Raw genomic sequence first — 24,028 nt, forward strand, 5'->3', positions numbered from 1 at the left:
GTGCTCCTGCTCAAAAAAAGCCCTGGTGTCAGTAACTGTCAGAGGGAGCAAAGCAAAGGTTGTGTGGGTAGAAGTTCTAGTTAAGAGGTAGTGGCAGAGAAGACTGAAACAGGCTTTATGTGTAGTGGAAACGGAAGTTCTGGTGGTGGCGGCCACAAGCATAGCCACTTTCAAGAGGGGTTTAGATAAAAATATGGAGCAGAGGTCCATCAGTGGCTATTAGCCACAGTGTGTGTGTGTGTGTGTGTGTGTGTGTGTGTGTGTGTGTATATATATATATATATATATATATATATATATATATATATAAAAATTTGCCACTGTGTGACACAGAGTATTGGACTGGATGGGCCATTGGCCTGATCTAACATGGCTTCTCTTATGTTCTTATGTTCTTATTCTAGGGCAAGAAACAATGGGCCAGAATGGAGACTTCCCTTTCTCCATGACCTGAGCCCTAAACTTGGAATTGTGTAATTCCTAGTCCAGCCAGAATTAAGCTATTAAAGGGCACTGGTTACACTGGGAGAAATATACACATGTGCTTAACTCTGTTACTGAAAGAAATGAGACTTGAAAGGACTTAATATTGCCTGGCTTGTGCCAGACACTTTCTTCTATCAACACTTTAAATTACTACATTGATATTCATGTTATGAGGCTGCTATTGCAAGCCTTTCTGGAAATGTTTAATAGATCTGAACCAGCGCACAAGTTGCCATTATTCTATTCCAAGATGGATAAGGTCATAGAAGGAAGCAGAGGATGGAAACCAAATTACCTTCCGCCTGGGATTCTGGGCTATTCAACATCCTCATTTCACGTTGTTCGTATCTGGTGTCCTTCTGCATGTGTATTTTTTTCTCTGCCCATTTCATATGGTCCCTTGAGCTTAGGTGTAATAAGCCACAAAGAAGCAGAATCAAATTTGAAGCAACTCCACTGTGAGGATAAACTGGGAATAGTTCAGGAGCCCAGCCTTATGTACTGTTTAAGATGTGCTTCTTTCCCCTGTTGTTCATGTAGGGGTTGCAGAGGACAGAAATCCGATAAATTTGCTACATAATATATCCCAGTGCCATTCCATTGCTCTGTTCCTTAAAGCAGAACAGAAATTAGTACAAATGTAGTGGGGAGAAAGGAATGAAGCATGGGGAGGAGATAAAACAAATAATCACATTTGGATTACTAAGTAATTCTAGATGTAATGGAATGGATATATATGACAATATTCTCTTGTCAGGAGGGAGAGTTTGAAAGTGCAGCCATTTGCCATGAAAGAACAGCACTTTCTGCTCAACTACAAGAGCAGACTGCAATTGACCTTTTATTTCTGCAGAAGCATTTTGAACTGCTCCAAGACAGCATTCAAACAGGATTTTACAAGCATTGTGCTTTATGCTGCAAACCACCTAGAAACCTGTTTGCTGTAGTAGATTGTGAGACTAGCATTTTCTGCACACTCAGATTGCCTTCAGGTGCCACAATAAACTTCGTCTTAAAATTTGTGCTTTGATCAAAACCCTGATTAGGTTTGAATCTTGACTGCTCATATTCCTACAAAGTAGGGTTAGCTGGAGAGCAGCAGCCCAGGATTTCAAACTGAAATGTCTAGCTGGTTTGTTAATCAGCTAGCGTTTTTGTGAGAGATTCACAAGGCACATTTTGCTGAGTAGCACTGCCCTTGTGGTTGCCTGGCCACAGAGAATGGGTAGAGAATATGGAGGAAATGCAGGAAGCAGATAAATAGAAGAATACACACAAACTAAGGTTTGTTTTTTGTATCTGAGAAGCTAACTGGAGTTCATTGCACAAACCCCAGTTTGCACAAGCCATGGTTGACTATGACATCTAAAGACAGTCATAAAATAGTGAAGAGAAGTTGTACAAGCACATTATTTTGAAGGAATACCTTCTCCATGAAGACTCCCACCCACCATTTTAAAAAATATATTATTTTACCTTAGTCTGTTGTGGTCATGATAGAAGTAAAATTGCCATTTTCAGAAACAAGAAGTTTTGCGGCATTTAAACAACCAGTATGTTTACTGTAGAGTAAGCTTTCGTAGTCTGAGGGCCCTTCAGCAGATGCATGAAATGAATTCTCAGCTGACAGCTTTACATCCACACACAGGGGGGAAATTGTGAACTATTGTTGCCTGAAATTCAGGATGTGCATAATTTGTTAAATGTCTATGCAAAGTTCCAGAGGAATATAAGATGGGCAGCTTAACCCTATTTTAGGTGTGGCCATGGCTCAGTGGTAGAGTATCTGCTTTGCATGCAGAAGGTCCCAGGTTCAATACTGATCATCTCAAAGGAATAAGGTGGTGGGTGATGTGCGAGACCTCAGCCTAAGGCCCTGAAGAGCTGCTGCCAGTTAGAATGACAATACTGCCCTTGGTAGACCTGTGGTCTGTAAAGCAACAGCATGTATCCAGTGTGGAACTGCTGAATTAGAACTGATCAGTAAGTTTAAATGTAATTTAAATGCAATTATTGCATTAAAACTAGGACTTAAAACAGAAGTGACTCTCTTCACATCCATTAGGCTTGAATTATCTAATATAACTTGGGAGCCTGTATTGTCTCCAATTACAGCTGTTCTGGATGATCACTGCTTATTTTGTATGTTCTGTAGTGTGGCACAGAAATGTCACATCTTATAAGTTTTGCATTTCATGACCCCATGACTCATATGTATTTCTGCTGACTAAGGATTCACTTAGTGTTCCTCACACATTGTTGGATAACACACTCTCTCAATGCACTATAGCAGTTGTTTGGAACTGAAAAATCCAGTTGCCAAACTATTGCTATAGTGCACTGAGAGTGCATTATCCAATGTATGTGAAAACAGCCACAGTGGGCTCTGCTTATGCTTCCAAAGGTCTATTGATGTTGCAAAAGACTGCTGTGGCTACCCTGCTGGAGTCTGGAACTGATTTTTTTAGTTATTCTATAGTGCACCCACTGTAGCTTTCATGACATTATTTGTAGCGTTGCTAACATCACGTTGTATCCGCAGCTCCCCCAACCCCTGTAATAAAGGCTGAAGACTGCACAGTATGTTGGGATACTGCCACCATTCGCTGGAGCACTGGCAACTCGGAAGCAACAGACTCTTTCACGCTTGAGTACTGCAGGCAGTATTCTCCAGAAGGAGAAGGCCTCAGGTCAGTCATTATGCTTCGAAATGCAGATGAAGTTGAATGAGGGGGGTGGATGTGGTGAGAAATGGAGTTTTCCCAAACTAAGATTATCTAGGAGAAAGATTATTGTGTTGGCTTGGATCTTCCAAAGGGAGAAATCAGCTTTTGACTTCTGATTAACATTTGTGCCAGATGCTAATCTCTGAGATTATGCTCAGAAATATCTTTAATTTGTGCTAGTAAAAGCTGAGACTAAACACTGAAGCCTTATTTGGGTCTCATCCAAGCTATCTTGAGCTGTATTTACAGACCCAGAGCTCTTAGTCTGAGCTGTCTGCATCAGTGGCCTCTCCACTGTGTTTTCTCTCTTACTTGCATTCACATGTAGCCATGGTCCTCATGGCTGTCCACTCTCTGGTGCAGAGTGTAGCACTGGGACAAGGGAAGCCTGGGCTGAGGTCCCTGTGCAGGCATGGTGCTCACCAGGTGGGTTTGAGGAATGTAGTTGTATAATAGCTGGATAGTCACTGTTCCTGTTTCCCAGAAAGCATTATAATAGATTAACTGGAGACAGGGGTGGATATTTAATATTTATTAATGTACTATATCTCTATGCTGATTTTTTGTGATGCTCTTCTTGGTAGTAAATGTTCAGAAGGGTCATAGGGACCATATCACTCCACCCTTGTTCTGTCTAGGTGCAGCTGCTGTGAGAGCCCTCTCCAGCCCCACCCACCTCACAGAGTGTCTGTTGTTGGGGAGGAAGGTAAAGGAGATTGTGAGCTGCTCTGAGACTCTTCAGAGTGGAGGGCGGGATATAAATCGAATATCTTCTTTTTCTACACTTGCTCCCAGAGTCCCAGTTTGTTTCTGGGCCCAATTCAACATACTGGTGTTGACATTTAAAGTCCTGTATGGTTTGGGGCCAATGTGCCTGGAGGACACCCTACTCCTTTATGAAACTACCTGGCTGCTGTGGTCATCTTCAGAGGGTCTGTTTCAGGTGCCCTCGACCTCTGAGATTAGGTGGGTGGCAACCAGCAAGAAGGCCTTCTCAGTAGTGACACCAGAAATCTGAAACTCTCTGCTCAGGGAAAGTCGCCTATCTCCTTCTGTTATTCTTTTCTGCCAGTGGGTGAAGACATTTATATTTCAGTTGGAATTCCCTAAGAGATCCCTCCTTCCTAACCAATATTTTAACTGTTGTTTAAATCTTTTGAATTTATTTTAAGGTGTGGTTTTAACTTGTTTTAATAATGTATTTGTATGTTGATTTGAATGGCTTTCAAGATGATATTTTAATTTGTTAGATATCTTGGTGCCCTTAATAATAAAATAAATAAATAAAATAATGACACTACCAGAAACAAAACAAGAAAAACATGTTTTGTCTGGGAGCTACTAGTTTGTTTGGACTTCTGCATTTACATCCTTCCTTTCTGTTTAAAAAACCCAAAAACATCCAGGGCGGCTAACAGACATAAAGGCTCCAAATCAAATATCTCCTTGTATGGATAAGCAGTTAGGAAACCAGGTGCAGCAGATGGAAAAGCTGAGTCCTTGATGAGAGGAACGGTGGCTCAGTGGTAGAGCATCTGCTTGGTAAGCAGAAGGTCCCAGGTTCAATCCCCGGCATCTCCAACTAAAAAGGGTCCAGGCAAATAGGTGTGTAAAACCTCCGCTTGAGACCCTGGAGAGCCGCTGCCAGTCTGAGTAGACAATACTGACTTTGATGGACCAAGGGTCTGATTCAGTATAAGGCAGCTTCATATGTTCATATGTTCTCCCCAAATGAGAAACTTACTCGAGTTCATTGAGCAAAACAATTTATCCAGCCATAAGAACAACAGCCTCTTTCTGCCCCCCCTTTTTTTGTGTGTGTGGGCAATTATAGGCTGTTTATTGGGCATAGCACAGTAAGTTTTGCTGCCCTTCCCTCTCTCCCACCATGTGGCATTCTTTGATTAGGGAGACATGATAAAGACAGCAAAGTATGGAACAGTTTATAGACAGAGACAAAGCAATGCTATGGTTCAAAAAGCTTTGCAGCTCCTTTTATGACTGCCTTTTTCATCATTAATTTTAAAAAGCAACTTGGTATCTTCTCTCCAAAATGAAGGAGAAAATTCCACCATATTAGGGAAAAGATAATCCTTGCATGAGCTGGACCAAACTACACGATACAGTTCTTAACAAGTAGGGTTCATGTTCCTTGTGCATGTGCAGCTCTGAAGTGGGGCAATAATCTCACCCCCCCAGCCATTTTGACTTGAGAAAATGGTGCAGGGGAAGACCATTCCCCTCTTTCAGCTGTGCCAAACTCCAGAGCCAAATTGGGACTGCAGACTTTTAAAATGATGTTTCCTGCTGTGTAGTTGTGGGAAAAGCAAATCCAGTCTGAGCAACCGGGACCTGACTTGTTAAAAATTCTATTCTGCAATTGGCCCTTTAAGTGTGTGTGTGGAGGGGAGGGGGTCTCATGTTGCTGTGCCATCTCCCACGTTTTACATATCTCATTTAATGTCATATAGGATCTATGTGTGTATAGGCATATACACAAAGAAGTTCTTTTTGGATAATCAGGAACTCTGGAAGTAATGTATTGGCAATCATTCAACTGAATGCAGGCTGGAATGTGGGATATCAAACACAGGGCCTCTGCTGGCTACCCACACTCACCCTGGCTGGCCTTGATGAGGCTCCCCACGTGATGGTGACCAAGGTGAGCAGCTGCTACATCAGTTAGTTGGCTGACTGGCCAACCCTGGAAGCCAGAGCACATGGCTCTTCCCAAGCTGTTGGCCCAGCAGCCTCCTCCTCTTGGCCCCTCAGCTATCTGCCTGCCAGTTTCCTCCTTCTCCCCCATCAACCAAAGCAGCCTCCCACCAGCAAGGGCGAGTGTGGTGGGGCAGGAAATGGGCACCGGGGGTGGTGGGTTGCGCATGGGGAGGAGGAACGGCGCACCCACTGCTCACCTTTGTGGTTCCAGCATGCCCTAGGTGGCTGCCTATGGTGGCCCTGACCAAACATGTTCTGGTTCTCCTTCCTATCCATTTGAAGAAGTGTCTGTACAAAGCTAATGTTTCTCTGATAGTGTCTACCAGGGCTTTTTGAGTAGAAAAAGTCCAGCAGGAACACATTTGCATATTAGGCCACACCGCTGACTCCAAGCCAGCCAGAACTGTGTTCCTGTGCATTCCTACTAAAAAACCCCCCGCCCCGGTGTCTACTCATTTACTGGTTACATGAAGTAGTTGCTACTATTTCAGATGCCAGCATTACTTCTCTGCAAGTGTGCTGCCCATTTGTGCTCATGGTGTTTTGCTTGAATTCATTTTAAAATTTATGGGGAGTAAATAGAAATAAACTGAAAATTCAGGCAACACATGCTGAGAGAGTGGAGGCAGATTGGCAGGCTTTGCCATATGCCCAATCTGTGTAAGCAGCTCTTATGTATGCACAAACCGCTTTTCACAGTATTCCCTGTTCTGCTTGAAAGCATCTAGGGCTCCTATTACGTGTGCAGAGTCTACCTACCTACCTACATTTTGTATGCATATGGAATCTTTTTGCAATCTATTGAATGTATGTTGGTTAATGGCATTTGTGTGAAAGAGACTGGATAATCAGGTGAAGGGAGGTATATGCACTGCACTGGTAGAAATTTCATTGCCACTTCCCACCAACTGCTCCATTAAATTGTCTTGTATGATCAGATTATTGGTTCTTCTTCTTGAGTATTGCCTTCTTTGGCTGCTGCTCTCCAAGATCTTCAGCAGAGATCTGTCTGGGTTTAGCTTCCTAAATTCCTTTTAACTGGCGATGACAGGGAATGAACCTGGGATCTTCTGCTTCCCAAGCCTGCACTTTGAGCCACATGGCCTCTCTTTGTGCAGTTTAGAGATGGTGGGAGTTTCACAGGTGATACACGAAACATTTTTTATCACATTAATTGTCTAAATTTCTAAAAATGCAAATCCTTCATTGTATCTATATGCATTTACAATTAAACTAAATAACCATACTAAAGAAGAATTGGGGGGAGGATCTTTATGCACATTTATTTCTTGTTTTCCCCAAGAGAAGCTGGCAAACTGTCTAGACTTTTGTCTGTATATTAGCTTCCATTATATTAGCTGCAAAACTGTTCCACATAATGAGATTTCAGGTCATATTAATAATCTGCATTATGCATATTGCCTTAACATCATCTGCTTATTTTGATAGTGTAGACTATATGTCTGATGTGCATAATTCCTTCATTTGCACAAAAAGCATTTTTACTGTGCAATCCTAAAAAGAGTTACACCTTTCTAAACCCACTGAGTTCAATGGGCCTGGAAGGGTATAACGCAGTTAAGGACTGCACTCAAGATCCTTTTATTGTTATGCAACGTGAATTCAGTCAAACTAGGCCAGAAAGTACAGGAATGCCTTTAAAAATGGAAATAGATACAACCTAGCAGACTTCAGCCTCACACGTGAAAATGTGTTAGAATGGCTTCCCTTGGTCTTGTTTCTGACATTTCTGATGCTGAAGAATGTGTAGGAATAGATTTAAATATTCCTGTTTAAAATAGGACAATTGTTGTGCTGCAAGCAAGTGAAGCTTTCTGTCTACATCCCTCCATCCATTGTTGAATATAGCACTATTGTTGCGCTTTAGCAACCTTCTGCAACTGAGTTGGTTGGTTCACACTAGATAATCCAGTTGCGGTTGTTGCACAACCATCATTTGCAACTGGATTATCTAGTGCAGACCGACCAACCCAGTTGCAAATGATGGTTGTGCAACGATAGCATCATACCCAGTGATGTGTAGGTCAAGAGTTTTTCTTTAACAACAGTCCTGATGTATGTCTTACTGAGCAAAAATGGTTACATTGGTTATGATGGGTAGGTGGGAGTTAGTCGTAGAAGAATATTATTGTATATTCCTGAATTACTGGAATATGTAGAGGAAGATGGTGAAGCATATACTTTTTACCCATCGTAAAAAATACTTGGTGAGGTTTTTCACAAGTGTTTGAGAAAGGGCTACTTTTCCTTGTTTCCTCTGGAGCTTCCCTTAGAGTTTATTATAATTCTGATGGAGACCTATCTGGATGAAAGCAGTTTACAACCTTAGATTACAAAATGATTATCAAAGGGTTATTTTATATGTGAGACTGTGAAGAGAGTGAAACCTGGGTTGCATTCTGGACAGAAATGCAGTGATGTTTTATGATGAAGAATTCTGTGATATTTGAAAGCCAAAATATTCATTCATGGACAGAAGGTGTTCTGTCGGTAGATTTTACTGTGCTTTGCATTCCCACATGGCAGCATTCCCATTTGTGTATCTTCCCAAGCTGCAGTTAAGATACCTTCCACTTCCTGAACTTAGATACCTTTTTGCACATAATAACAAATAATATACCTTGGCTAATATACCTTGTTGCATACAACAGGAAAGAAATGGAAGACTATCAGTCATTTAGTTCAACCACAGCTAGAGGTCCATAGAGATGGATGCAGCCATGTTGGTTTGTAGCAACCAGGGCTTTTTTTGTAGCAGGAACTCCTTTGCATGTTAGGCCACACACCCCTGATGTAGCCAGTCCTCCTGGAGCTTACAGTAGGCCCTGTAATAAGAGCCCTATAAGCTCTTGGAGGATTGGCTACATCAGGGCTGTGTGGTCTAATATGCAAAGGAGTTCCTGCTACAAAAAAAGCCCTGGCAGAACAAGATCTGAGTCAAGTGGTATCTTTAAGAAAAACAAAGAGTAAGCTTTCATGTATATGCACATTTCTTCAGATGTTTTTGTAGGAAAAAAAGGGCAGTGGTAAAGGAAAATGCAGTCAAGCTGCAGCCAGCTTATGGCTACCCCATAGGGTTTTTCAAAACGAGATGTTCAGATATAGTTTGCCGCCTGCCTCTGTGTTGTAGCAGCCTTGGACTTCCTTGGTGGCCTCCCATCCATGTACTAACCAGGGCTGGACCCTGCTTAGTTTCCAAGATCTGATGAGATCAGGCTAGCTTGGGCCATCCAGGCAAGGGCAGAGGAGTTCTATTAGCTTATTATATCTTCCTCTTAAATAAAAAAGAACAAATTAAGCTGAATCAGCAAGATCCATACAGTCCACAAGATAATCAAAGTAAATTGCAAATTGTTTTTGTACATAATGGGATTGATACAGCCTTTGAATAGGAAATATCTTTTGTATTCTTAACCTAAAAATTACATTTTCCCATTTTACTTGTATAATTCTTGCTTGGATGCTCTAATTAGCCTGGATACATTGAGATTCTAAAGAAGATTTTGAGAAACTGTTTTCTGACAGCTTTTGAGAAAGTTCAGTTTTTTGCCCATATTTTTCTCATTGATTTGATCTATTGGAAGGAAAGCAGCTATTTACACAGAGGAAGGACATTACACCGAGCATTTTGAAACAACTTTCACTGTGTGACCTTATTGGAGACTGTCTCTCTTCATTTATTTTTTTTTTAGTAAATGAGGCTGATTCACCTGCTAATTGCAGGATAAAAAGCATCATAGACTGTTGAATTATCATAGATGGACGAAGTTAATTGAACCCAGAGCTGTGAGCAGCTTGGAAGAAGCTGGACAAAGTCAGTCTGAGCCAAGACAGAAGAGTTGTCTTGATTATCAGTCTCCACAGAACTAACTTCTAGCCTGAGAAGTCAGGTCTGAAATCCAGCCTCATCCTCCAAATGCATAGAAGAAATTACAACTGAACTCATTTCCTTCTCATCCCTACTAATTCAAGTAGTTATACTGCGAACAGTAAAAATAAATTTATTAAGCACTGAAGGTCTTATTGAACACATGAAGTTACTTTATAGTAGCTCTATTCACAAGTTTCAGGGAATGCATGTACAATATGTATATTTTTCTTTAAATGCGCAGGGAGTAATTGTCACTTTATATTCAGTGCATGAATGTAAGATTGAAACTGCACATTTATCCAAGTACTAGTCCCTGGTTTCAGCTGCAAAGTGAACAGGCATTGGCTCCTTCTTACAGGACATGTATGCCTTCACTGTAACGTTTACAGGGCTACTAAGCCTGCTCATCAATGTGTCCTGGGCCAGCATTGGGAGGCTTGCTGCTTATCCATCCTCCAGTCCTGGTTGTGGCAGCTGTTTCAAGGTGGTGACTATCTGCCAACCACAAGCCTCTCTAGGCAATAGCCATACTTTCTTGTAACATGGGTTGGTCATACATTGGGGTACAGTGTGCGCAGAAGAACCACAACATCATGTCAAAGAGCCACATGTGGCTCTTGAAACACTGATGGTGCGTTCACACTACACTAAATAATGTGTTTTACATCCGGATTTTTACTGTATAGCAAAAATCTGGATGTAAAACACATTATCTAGTGTAGTGTGAATGCACCATGAGTGTGTATCACTGGCTTACTCCAACTGGCAGCAGCTCTCCAGGGTTTTAGGCTAAGGTTTTCATATTGTCTACTGCCTAATCTCTTCAACCTGCTGCATGCAAAGCAGGTGCTCTACCACTGAGCCACAACCTCTCCTCTGTTCAGGTGGAGTGCAAGAAAAAACAGTAGGCTGGATGAGGACAGAGGTGAATTAAACCTCACTGGATGCCTTAAGTGTCATTAACTTGGGGCTGAGATAGAAATATTTTAAATACATTAAGAAGCCCTATTATTGATAGGCCATGATTAAAAGCAATAGGAATTGGTTTTTCACACATAGAAAAAGGCAAGGGTAGCACATTCTTGAGCAGTTGCTATTTTAGAGCAGAATGATTTTTTTTAAATCAAATATCTTTTGCCCCTTTCATTGACAGACAGGCCCTCAGCTTCCTATCTAAGTCCTGTAGCAACTGCATGAACAAAAGGAAACATCTTGAAAAAGCACCAGGATCCATCATGCTGTCCTCGAACAATGGAGCGATTATCGTTCCAGCACCATGTCACTGTGTTTTATAGAGTCTGCTTTGCAGATCATCCGTAACACTCAGAATATTTTCCAGGATCGATCCCCACCCCTTTCCTTCATGATAGAAATTATATGGTGCAACAGTTCATGATAGGTGGAGATATATTAAAGACTCGTGCTGATCCCAGAGTCTGAGAAACGAATTAACCCCTTTCTCTTTGCCATGATCAATATCTGGTAAATTATCTCTTCTCTTTCATAGTATTGTTATAGTTATGCTAGCAAAAGGCCTGCTGAGTCTTGTGAGCAGGGAGCCCTTACTCCTCCCCCACTACACCCCACCCAATTCAGGCTTCAGTTCGATGCCACAGACACCCCTGGGCCTGACAGAAGCCTGCTTTCCCAAACCTGGATCTGCACTGTGTTTCTGCAGCCAAACATAGCCTGAAAAGGAGAGAAGGAATCCTGCCCCGCATAATGCATTCCCATGGGTGGTGATAGAGAAACTCACCTTCTTTGCTGTTACTATTCAGGTTTGAATCTTAAAAAACAGCTTCCTGCTCAGCAGTCTGTACTGTAGAGCAGTTGCTCTCCGGAGTGAGACTTCTCAGGTTCAGAGCTAGGTGAAGAGAAAACTGATCATGTAGCCACATCAGTGTTGTTCAGCTGTGCTATAGGAGAGAAGATGCTCTTGTTTCTTAATAAAACAGTAGATCAGGAATTGCTAGGACACTCCTGACTGTAGCCAAGGAGCGTATTTTCAGTATGTCAGGGGTAGAGCACTATTCCCTCATCTGCACAGTGAGGATCTGCCATTACTCCATCACTACTGCTGCAGGCGCAGGCATTCATCTTGACAATGGACCATCCATACAAGTTATGTGCACACTTTTGTCCATCAGCATCCATTTCTCCTGCTTCTTTTCCCTTTCCATGCCACTAGAATGCTTTTTGAGGGCCTTTTAAAAATCAGTAACAGCTATGGCACTAAACACAATTACACAAAGACGTACTGCCACAGTCTACTATTTCCTCTAAATTTCCACTTTTCATTTTTAAAAAGTAAAAAAAGAATGGTCCTTTACACTTCTCTAATTGTTCCTTTAAACTTCTCCACGACCCCTGAGGAAGATTCCCTCCAGAATGGCTCTTCTTCACTTTGCTGCTGGCATTTCTGCTTTAGTATGGGCTCCTCAAAAAACATGGGTCTTGAGCATGCACAAGTGCTAGTGGCAGAGGAAGCAAGTGCCACTGTGGATAAAAGCCTCCTCAGCAGCATATAGAGGCATAAGGGGAAGGCTGTCATAGAATCTAGGCCATAGTCTATAGCCCTTTTCATTGCAGAGATATAAGCACAGTATGGAGTAGGACTCCCACAAATGTGACAGCTTTAAGCACCATCATATTAGAAATCAGATCTTATGCAATTAGGGTTTTTAAAGTTAAAAAATAAAAATAAATCTGATACAAACCAAAAAATCTAAAATATAGAATACTCTTAACAAAGCTGTCATAAACTTCAGTTATAAAAAAGGTAAAGCACCAGTCATTTCTGACTCTGGGGTGACGTTGCTTTCACAACGGCAGACTCTTTACGGGGTAGTTTACCATTGCCTTCCCCAGTCATCTACACTTCCCCCCCAGCAAGCTGGGTACTCATTTTACCAACCTCAGAAAGATGGAAGGCTGAGTCAACCTTGAGCCAGCTACCTGAACCCAGCTTCTGCCAGGATCGAACTCAGGTTGTGAGCAGAGAATTTGGACTGCAGTACTGCAGCTTTACCACTCTGTGCCACGGGGCTCTTCAAAACTTCAGTTATACACACTCAAAATTAACTTTTAATTCTGGACAAAGTGTGGGATTGGTTTCTCTCAGCTGCTTTTCCTCCTGAGGGTTGGCAATACTGTGGTTTGAATGTTGAACCACCCTGCCTCTAATGGCTCGCCATGTAAACCTGAGTCTGTGTAGGTGTGTTATGACTGGTTCCCCAGCAAGAGGGAGGGCTGCTTTAAGACTGCTGCAGTCAGTTTGTAGAGCCTGCTAAGTTTGTTTTCCTCTGCATGCTGCTGCATATGCTAACACTTCCTGGAACAGCCCACATTTGCCAGCATTTGTTATGTGAAAATATTGTGTGTGTGTGTGTATGTGTGTGCTGATGCTGTGTAGGAAGGCACAGATACCCAGCTTGCCAAGGTTTATCATTTATTATGATGCTATAAATGTACATGGTGGTTTACAAGAGGACAAGACAGATAGATGCCAGCCCTAAGGAGCTTGCAATTTAACATTACATAAAAAACTACTCTCATCTTGGAGCATTGCTGAAGATTCTCTGGTCGTAGAAAGTGCTGTCAAATTGCAGGTGACATGGTGACCCCATTGGCTTTTAAAGGCAAGAGATGCTCAGAGGTGGTTTGCCATTGCATGCCTCTGCATAGGAACTCTGGACTTCCTTGGTGGTCTCCCATCCAAATACTAACCTAATCTGACCCTGCTATTTTCTGAGATTGATGAGATCAGGCTAGCTGGGGCCATTTAGGGGTAGGGCAAAGATTTTCTAATATTGACCATCTGTTCCTCAACATGACCACATTTGACCCAGCCAAACAAATGCATTTCCAGACATTCACATTGTTTCAGTGTTGTTTGCTGTCTGTTATTCTGTGGACTGCTGTTTTTCTCATCTTCATGTTTTTTTGCCCCCCTCTTTGCCTTTACTGTCCTTGGCCTCAAGTGCTTTCACTGCTCTTTAACCTGATTGACTGTGGCAGCTTTGTGTACGGAGTTCTATAATATCATTACAGTAGGCATGATGTGAAGGGTACATGTGGGTTGCTGTAGCTAGTTGGTTTAAACAGCAGTGAGGTTAAAGGGGGGAAAGTGAAAATGTCTGACAGTCAGTTGTCATAAGTAGCTTGATGCTTGAAACCTAATGAGAGGGGGAGTGTCTTCTAAGTACTGGCTTGGATCCAAATATGCTCTTGCACAACTGGAAGGCACATCCTTTTTGGAAAGTGGGCTTCTAGTATTCACTGAATGTCCCAGACAAATAGAGTCTTTCCCTCACATCCTACAGATACTCCTGGGGATTCAGAGGGATGGGGGAAAGAAGACTGAGATGAAGGTTTAAATAGCAACAAAGGCAAAGAAGACCAAGGCCAGAGAAGACAGAGACAAAAAATGAAAATGGTGAACAGTTTTGAAACAACATTAATATATTTACAAAGAATGTTGAAAAATCACCCAAACCAGGAGCTGCTTTTCATCACTCACAAGTGAAGTTGAAATCAGCAGTTGCACATCACTCCTGGATTTAATTAATGTGCCTGTAGCTTTGCAGAAGTCTGGGATTATGGGGGTTGTAAATTAGAGTCTGTCTTCCTGTGACAATGTTTCAGTGCATTTATCCTGCTAATTCACTTCTAAAATTTTCTTCCTTAGCACTTCCATTAAAAAGAGGAACCAAGGCACTGTCAAAGACGACAACAAATAACACACCTAAAATAAACATATCAAAAGTATAGACATTTAAAAGAAGATATCTTTCATTCTGTTTTGTAGTTGAAGTAGTCTATTATCAGTTTAGTATTCCAGCATTATGATGGATCTCCAAAGTCCATTTGATGCTTGAACTGTAACTGAGTGGGGCAGTTGTCTTCTAAATACTGGCTGGGATTCAGATACACCCATGCAGAACAACAGCAGAAGGTACTTTGTTTGTAAAGGGGGCTCCCGATTTTCACTCATGTTGCCCCCCAATCCCACTGCAACCTGGTGCCGCAGGAACAGCTATTCTGAGGGTACCAGTGGGAGCAGAAAAGCCAGCTGTGAGCAGATTGCAGTTAGACACAAAGCCATTGTCATTTTAACTAATTTAATGAACTGTTAAATGATCATTAATCATGCTTTTTTCCTAAACATTTTCCAGCCTTTGAAAGATACCCTCTCTATTTGTATTCCATCAGTTCTTCCAGGGAATGGCCAGATGATCTCCTATAATGATGCCAACCAGAAATAGGAACGTTCGCCATTTATATTAGGCATGCGCCTTGTGGCATTAGGGAATATGGCCACTGACATTCTATTATAGTTTAAATGCAGTTGAATGACATGATTATGTATTTGTTGCATTGATTCCATTGTGAGAGTGATCAGGTCTATAAAATGAGTTCAGCTCAGTTCAGAGCATTTAAAACATTTGAAATCTACTATGGTTGGGGGGGAATCAGTTCTCTTTGATTTTTTTTTAAATGGTAAGTGGGTATCTCAAAAGACGTGCGAATAAGCAAGAGGTTACTCCTTTAAACCTCTCTGATGCAGAACAGTGTTGACATTCTTCAGCATAAGGAATTTGTTAAAGACATAAGAGAATTTTGACTATATTTATGAAAAAAATCATATGCCAAAAATCTTTTAAAACACCAGCAACTAGAAGTACTGATCATTCTTCAGTTTCTAGTGCTCTCTGGTGGAAGACTAGTGAAACAACAGCTTTGAAGGATGGACTCAGGCAATACTTTTAAAAAGCTGAAGTTAGGCACTGTTACTTGTGGTGTATACACTACTTTCTTGTTTCTTGCTGTTATCTTAGATCAAGTCAGGGTTTTCAGAGTTTTGAAGCAGTGCAGAAACATGCAAAATCTGTTTTCTCAAAGTGAAAGCAAAAAACATCACAAGCAGAATACCTTTAAGGTTTGAGACTAATGAAATGCTAAGAAATCTGTGATTGGATTGTGCTTCAGTTCAGAACCACTTTGCAATGGGTTGGTTGAGCCAGTCCAAACTACCACCAGTCTTCTTTGTTATTAGCCTGTTTTGTACCTTTCCAGGGATAAAAAACTTGCAGATGCTGTAATGTTAAAAAATGATAGGAAGATGCATTCATGACTCTTCCAGTGACACTCCTGTTTTGGCCTCAGCACTCTCTCTCCCTCTCTTTCCCTCCCTCCTATTGCTTGTTTCTATTTTATAGGGGTGGTGATTTGGAAGTAGGGTAAGCCTTTTCATCTCTGAAGAAGAAAAGTGTACAATATGGCCATGAAACTACTATATGCATACTCAAGGGCCTGAAAATGTATTCAGAGGGACTTTGTACTTTCCCTGTTGACTGGCCCAGCGTAGTATCACAAATGATTTCTGAAATCCACAAGTCTCAAAAGTGGTTCACATGAGGAAGAGGAGGCAATCGTGGTTTGAAAAATACCAGTACAAAAACTCTGCCAGCTTTGCAGTGATGGATTACAGCTATCACTAAGACCCAGAGTGGTAATGCATTGGATGTGTTGATCTAGAAATGGGAAGTGTCAGGTGCTGACCCCTATTCAGCTGCAAAGCTCACTGTGCTTTTGGTCAGTCATAATCTTTCAACCAAATTTACCTCAGAGGGGTTTTGTGATGATAAAATGATGGAAGAAAATTAGACAGAACTCCAATGGCACCTAAAAGACCAGCCAAATTGTATAAGATTTATTATTCATCAGTATTTCTGTTAGTCTTTAAGGTTCCACTGGACTTCTGTTCAATTTTGCTGCCACAGACTAACACAACTTCCCCTCCAGATTTATAAAATGGAGGAAGGTAGCTTGAGGTCTATGGAGGAAACAGGACAGATAAATGGAATCTGGTTCCTTTCTCTTCCTTGCCACCCTATCCTCAGTTTCCTTGGTCTGGTTGTGGCTCCTTTATAGCCTATCAGCTTCTTGGGTGACAGCTCTGTGTTTGTTTTTCTAGTGAGGGCATTGCTGCAGGGGGGAAGTGAAAAATTTCTCATGCAGGATTTAGCCATTCTTTACTTTTATATAAATTATTGTCTTTTCAGGTCTCTGGCTGGAATTAAAAGACAAGAACTGAAAGTTAACGTAGAACCAAATATAAATTATTTCTTCTATGTGAGAGCTGTTAACGTCTTTGGAATGAGTGAACAGAGTGAAGCTGCTCTCATCTCGACAAAAGGTAGATATAAATGCTTTCTGATGCTAACCAGGAGGGAGGTTGGGAAAGAAGGAAAACAGGCACACATGTTATATGAATTCCATAGAGAGGATTACTCCTTTCAATCTCCCCCAAAGGCCAGTCTGTAATGAAGGCCCAATTGTGCTGACTGACATGCGTAAAGGTCAGACGTAATTTAACAGATGTCATTGGAAATGTGCCATTAGACAACTGGTATAGGATCAAGCACAATAAAACATATCTATTTATCTATGTTTTGCTAGGTAGGTAAATCTTTCAAATGATTTATAACTGGGTGGTATTGCTGATAGCCTCTTGGGAATACGTGAGATGCCTTGCCAGCAAACTTGAGACTTGCCCAGGATTGTGTGGAAACATAGAGGAGCAACATAACAACCCACATGATACACTTCATTTTTTGTACTGAAGAACAGATTCTTGATAATGTAATATACTCCTAATAGAAACTCACTGCCTTGAGGCAAGCTGTGTGTAGACTGCGTGCAACAATGCAAAACAAATTGCATTCTTGGCACAATAAAGCAATTGTGCAGGAAGGGCTTCTAAGAACACTTAAGGAGGAGAAAAATATACACAAAGCAGCCTCAAAACTGTGTACAGTAACTTCTCCATCTGGATGGGCTTTAGTTCCACTGAGCTTTTTTAGTCCTGAGAGATGAATTGGTAAATGGATAGATAATGTAGGTAAGCAGCAGTTTTGAAGGGAAGTTGACCCACACAACTCCTCTAAGTCATTAATGGTTATACCCTAAAAGGAGAGCAAGTTGGTTGGGAAGAAAGGGGAGTTAATCCACCCATCCCACACTGAGCCCCCCTTGCTTTTTCCCTGAGTGTCTGCTGTGGTGGTGACAGTGGTTGTACTTGGGTTGGATGCCACAGTAGGGAACAGAAGAGCCACAGGTGGCATGTCAAAGAGCCACACATGACTCCCAAGTCACTACCGTTGTGTGAAGTATAAAGCAACTCTTCCACTAGCAGCAAGCACCTTCACATATGGAAGGGCACATTTGGATCTCATTAATAGGCGGTTTGCCATTGCCTAGCAACCCATGTCTTCCTTGGTGGCCTCTCATTCAAGTAGTAAGTGGGGCTGACCCTGCTTAGCTTCCAAGATTAGGATAGGTCAGAGCAGACCATCCACGTCAGAGCAGATCAGAGTGGCTCAGCTGAAACAGAATATAGTGCAGGAGGAAAACTGAAACTCACACACAGACTCTTGGACTGAGTTTCACTGTGATGGGCTAAAACTCTTTCCCTTTGTGCAACTCTGCCATACAATAAATAAATAAATGATCCTTTGCTATGTATGAAGCTGAACACACATATATACACATGAATCTGCCTTATATAGAACCAGACCATTCATTTGTCAAAGTCCCTATTTTCTATTCTGACTGGCAGCCGCTCTGTAGCATCTCCAGTAGAAAGTTTTCACATCACCTACTAACTGATCCTTTCGACCGGAGATGCCATGGAGTGAACTTGGGACCTTGTGCATGAAACACATGTGTTATACCACTGAGCAATGACTCCTCCGCCAAACTTGGGACAGCTTCTGAATCCAGATGAGCATTACATGTTTGGCACGGTAAAACATCGTATCCTCTATCCTTATAGGTGAACACAAATACTTTCTGGTAAATTCTGTGGTGCAACAGTTGCTATTGTGTTTTGTTATTTTGTGATTCACTACAAACAAATACCGCAATGATGTGATGTTTACTTCTCACCTCTCAATCACAATAGGAACTAGATTCCACATAATGAGAGAAACAGCTTACCCTGCATTGCAAGTGTCTCCCAATGGAACCATGATATGCCTTCCCAAGGAAACCCAAATTTCTGGGTAAGTATAACCCTTAAGTACACCCACCTGGGATTTAGACTTTTCATGCCACTGAGGTGTTAGAAGCTGTACAGTTAGCTGAAAACAAATTAATAGTGTTTCTTAATTCAGACAAAACAGAGGTGAAGGAAAATGCATTGTGTGGTATTTTCCCCCTCTAATGTTAGCTGAAGACAGTTTTCCTTTTTTCTTTCTGGGCTTTTTTCTTCCCTGCTTAATTGCACTTAAAGTTGTATATTTACAAAACAAGACCAGCAAACTGCCAATTTCAAAAAGACCTTATTCTTTGTGGCCAGGCTACATGGCTTTAAAAATAACACACTGAATATTAGGCAACCTTTTATTTGCATGCATTTAAATGCAGTAAAATATGCTGTTGAGCACAGGCTTGTATTTTTCTGTTGGGAATGGGAACCTTCACTGTTTCTTGTGGAGTCAAGGGCACTTGGCCCTTCTGATGCTTGCACCGTAAATTATTATTGACTTTAGCCAGTATGTGGAAATGCCAAATTTGCCTTTCTCTGTGCATGTAGAATCTCACCAGTTTGGGGAGAGCTTTTGTCTTCTCGAGGACGACATTACTGGGAAGTCACTGTGACCGGCTGTGAGACTTACAAGATTGGGATCTGCTACTCCAGTGCACCACCCGACAGTATCCTGGGGCAGAACAGGTCTTCTTGGTGCTTGTATTGTCCTAGCAAAACGAGGTATCCAAGACAATTCATTCCATAAAGAATGACTGTGAAATGATAGGCCTCTTGGGTGAACTGCATACATTCCCCAAGAGCAGCTGAGCGCAGCTGCAATAGGACAACTAATGCAGCCTTGACATCTAGCAACCAACAAGAGCCACCCTGTATTAAACAGCATTCTAAAGGAAAACTCTTTCTTGTTTATTCTAATATTCTCCCTGCCCCATTCCTTATTCTTTTGATGTCATACAAACCATAGGCAGGTTGTTGTTGGCTTTCTAATGGTTACACACCATCCGACTCAGCACTGGGCAGTAGTATCCAAGATTAACATGCAGATTTGGACTTACCAGAAAGCTGAGGGGGTCATATGCAGCAATGACATCTGAACGGGGAACCTGTGTGTCAACTCTTGGGAGAGCTGAGTAGGTTCCAAATATAGTAATTGCTCTTCTGGTGAACATATGCAATATTTGCTGCAAATTTTACACCAATAAAATGGAACATGAAGACACATGATCCACAATGCAGCTACGTGACCCTACTGACTGTGACTTTGATTCTTACCTATACAACTTTTGATATGCAGTGGTTTTACATGCTTTTTTTGAGCTTGCCTTCAGAATGTCCTTATTTCTGTTTTACTGATGGGGTATCAAGGCAGAACAATTTCGGCTTGCTTCAGGCCCTAAAAAGAATCCACGGCAAAAGTGGCATTTGAATGCAGCCATCTCTCTATCAATCATGAGAGATGACTTGTCAGTTCTCTTTCCTATTTTTAATGGATGGCCCAGCTTTTATTAAGTGAAAGGAGAACAGAAACCTGAGTCTCTGGGTTTTGTTTTGTTTTGTTCGGGTTTTTTGCTGCCGTAATGAATACTCCAACCACAGAATCCACCTGTCCTTCCCCAGGGCTGATTTTACAGTATATATGATACATTTCTACCATAGCAGCTTCACTCGAGGCCAAGCTGATGATTTAGCCAGACAGCCTGGAGGAGGAGGAGGAGGAGGAGGAGGGATGGTTTCTTGGAGTGAATCCAGAACTCCGAGACTCAGGATGATTGGTGGCTGGGAAGAGTGCTCAGATGATAGACCCTCTGTCCTTTACGCTGGCAGCTAAGGTTACACTGTGGAGCTTGGGAGCCTTCCGCGGTCCATAATCCGATCAGGAGTTTTTAGCATAGCAGCCACAGAACAGTTGTAATCATCAACACAGCAGGTGGCAGCTAATGCTGGTCATGCTGCACTTCAGTGTGTCTGCCTTCTTTCTAAAATACAGCCACGGGAATATTTAGCATTTACATTGTGCATTTCAAGCGGTCAAAGCACATCGCTTACATTTCATCAGTAATCCTTCCAACAACTCTGCAGGGTAGGCTGGCATGGGCGGCTTTGTGGAGTGGTTCATTTCCACATTAACATGCAAAATCATGGACCCAGGATGGAGTCATTAGCCACATGCACGGAAGCTAAGATTGGCAACCTCCAGGTGGGGCCTGGAGTTCTCTTGGAATATTAGCTGGAGGAAATGGTTCCAAGTACAGGGGATGGACTTTAGGACATCACATCCCTGCTGAGATCCCTCCCTGCCCCAGATTCCACCCTTTGCAGGCACTGCCCCTAAATCTCCAGGAATTTCCTAAACTTGAGTTGGCAACTCTAATAGGTTACATGTGTGCACCTGAACATGCTTAGGCTTTATATGCATGAGTGATATCCTGTGGAAATGGAGGATTTGGATTTAGGGATTCAGAAGCTCTGGACCCCTTTTGAGACCCTGAATGGAGACAAACAAGTGCCAGTCAGAGTTGCAGTCTCTGTGTGTTGATTTCTGCATGGAAATGAATGACTGCACAAGGCTATAAACTCCAGGTTTTGTCAACTGAAGTTCAGAAAATGGTGTCCTTTCTGTCTGCTGTGGGACTAGGAACTGGAATAACAAATTCTGGTTGGTCCAAGCCCCTGTGTTCTCTTAGGGATGATGTCTTAGTTGATGGATCATATGACTTTTAATCAAGAGCACAGAAATAAATGAGCAATAGGATTCTGCTGGAAAACTCTAGACTTTTAGAGAGAGAAAACAGTACAGGCTACAAAACAGTTCTGGGGGGGTGGGGGAGGCGAAGAGAGAGGTATTTGGGGAAAACAGACATTAAAAAAGGGGGGAGGTAAATCAGGAAAAGAGCAGCCCTGTGGCACAGAGTGGTAAAGCTTCAGTACTGCAGTCCAAACTCTCTGCTCACGACCTGAGTTCAATCCTGGCAGAAGCTGGATTCAGGTAGCTGGCTCAAGGTTGACTCAGCCTTCCATTCTTCTGAGGTCAGTAAAATGAGTACCCAGCTTGCTGGGGGGAAAGTGTAGATGACTGGGGGAGGCAATGGCAAACCACCCTGTAAAAAGACTGCCGTGAAAACATCGTGATGTGATGTTACCCCCGAGTCGGAAACGACTGGTGCTTGCACAGGGAACTACCTTTACCTTTACTCTATCAGGAAAGCAGGAATCCTTGGTTTTGCACAATTAACTCTTTTCCCTTAAGAGTTCACAAAACAACCAAAACATAATTTGTTCTGTTTTGCTTGCCTCTGTAGTGCAGAGGGGAGAAAATCCATGCACTTTTTTGCAGACTAGAACTCTGCCTGCCCCAGGTGGGTTCTCAGTGCCTTAAGTGGGATAGAAGTCTAAGGTACCTACTTCCTTGCTTTGCCTCCATTCCCCACCCAAGCCTCCCTGAGAAGAAAAAGGAAAGTTGGGTTTTATACCCTGCTTTTTTCTACCCTCCGGAGTTTCAGTGGCTTACAATTGCCTTTCCCTTCCTCTGCCCACAAGAGGCACCTTGTTAGGTAGGTGGGACTGAGAGAGTTCTGAGAGAACTGTGACTGGCCCAAGGTCAGAATTCCTGAGGAGGAGGAGTGGGGAATCAAATCCAGTTCTCCAGATTAAGAGTCCCACTACTCTTAACCACTACACCACACTGCGTTCCAGATCTTGGGGGCAGAGAAAGGTAGTCAAGTGAAGCCCAGGGCAGGAAGCAGCTGCCCTATGAGCTTTTCCCAGAGGTGAACCTGAGCTAGGCACAGCCCCTCTCCCCACCTCAACAGCAATGAAAGTTTAGGCTGCTGCTTCCGCCTCCACTTCCTACACCCCAGAAATTTGTCCTGTGCTCTCTTCAACATGGAGTAGGTGGCAGGCTACCAAAAGGAACACCTGGCTTTCTGGCACTGGGGTGTTCAACCCAGCTGTACCTGCACCAGACAAGGGAACAACTATTTTGGGCCCCATCACAGCAGGGAAGAGTGGAGATCTGTGTGCTGCCTTGAGGGCAAAGGTGACAAGGCCTCAGTCTCTGGAGGCTGCTGAGGCAAAAGGGAGCAGTGGTCTATGTGGCCCCACTTTGGCAGGCACTGGGAAATTTACCCACAGTTAGTAAAGTGGGGGACACTGACTTAAAAATTGAGTAAAACTTTGTGGCCCACTTTCACAGCCACTGCAGCCCACTTTTGGTTGGGAAACACTGCTCTCAGGTACCCTTCCCATTGGTAAATGTTGGCAAGTAAGATACAGTAGAAAATATTGCCATGGACTACACAACGGATTCTTACTTACTTTGAATTTTTCATTCTCTGCAGTCTCATCTACCAAGTCCTCCACAATGGTGAGATGAGTGATGTTCTTGTGACGGAACAGCCAGCCCGGATTGGCATTCTGCTGGACTATGACACTGGAAGGCTCTTGTTTTTCAACGCAGAACGAGGACAAGTCCTCTTTGCCATCAGGCAGAAATTTACTGCTGCAGCTCACCCGGCCTTTGGGTTGGAGCAGCCAGGAATCCTTCACCTCCATACAGGCATGGAACTACCAGAATTTGTGAAGCATAGCTGAAAGTTTTCTTCCCATATACCTGCAGGACAAACAATCAGATTGTTATTTTTTTAAAGGCTTAGAATGGTCATTTTCACCTCTATAATATATGCTATAAATACAAAGAACTACACAGGAAGCTTAATGCCATCCTTTCCCCTCCCCACAGCAGCTTCCTTGCTATGGCATTTCCCCCAAATGTTTTAAGGGGGTGGGGGGATAGTTCAGAAGCAGTTTGCAGTGCACATCAAGGAAGCTCTTCTTGACAATGAGAACACAAGAAGAGCCCTGCTGGTCCCAACCAGTGGTTCAGCTAGTATGACAGTCTGCTTTGCACAAAGGCCTACCAAGTATGTTACCCAAATCAGTGACTATGAAGAACTAAAATATGAGTGCAAGGTAAATGGGGGGGACCCTGAACTTTTTTACACACTGTTCCCAGTTTGACTCAACAAAGGTCTGAATGAGAGAAAAATGGGAGACAAGTATTTAACCAGAAAGTAATTGTGTTGCCCTAAACCAAGAGACAGACTAGAAAATGAGGAATCAGTACAGAAAAACTAAAGCGCAAGCAATTCCATCACA

General features: G+C 42.4%; 1 protein-coding gene across 1 annotated transcript in view; it reads left to right on the forward strand.

The window, feature by feature from the left end:
* CMYA5 (cardiomyopathy associated 5) overlaps positions 1–23,584 on the forward strand; it is a 73,331-nt gene extending 49,747 nt beyond the window's left edge. Inside the window, exons 9-13 of the mRNA XM_060235866.1 lie at positions 3,029–3,176; positions 16,887–17,020; positions 18,788–18,887; positions 19,421–19,594; positions 23,212–23,584. Of these exons, the coding sequence (XP_060091849.1) occupies positions 3,029–3,176; positions 16,887–17,020; positions 18,788–18,887; positions 19,421–19,594; positions 23,212–23,464 (809 nt within the window). The 3' untranslated portion in view covers positions 23,465–23,584. The remainder of the gene's footprint in view (positions 1–3,028; positions 3,177–16,886; positions 17,021–18,787; positions 18,888–19,420; positions 19,595–23,211) is intronic.
* The last annotated feature ends 444 nt before the right edge of the window (positions 23,585–24,028 follow it).

This window comes from Heteronotia binoei, chromosome 4 (genome assembly GCF_032191835.1).
Source record: "Heteronotia binoei isolate CCM8104 ecotype False Entrance Well chromosome 4, APGP_CSIRO_Hbin_v1, whole genome shotgun sequence".
NCBI lineage: Eukaryota > Metazoa > Chordata > Lepidosauria > Squamata > Gekkonidae > Heteronotia > Heteronotia binoei.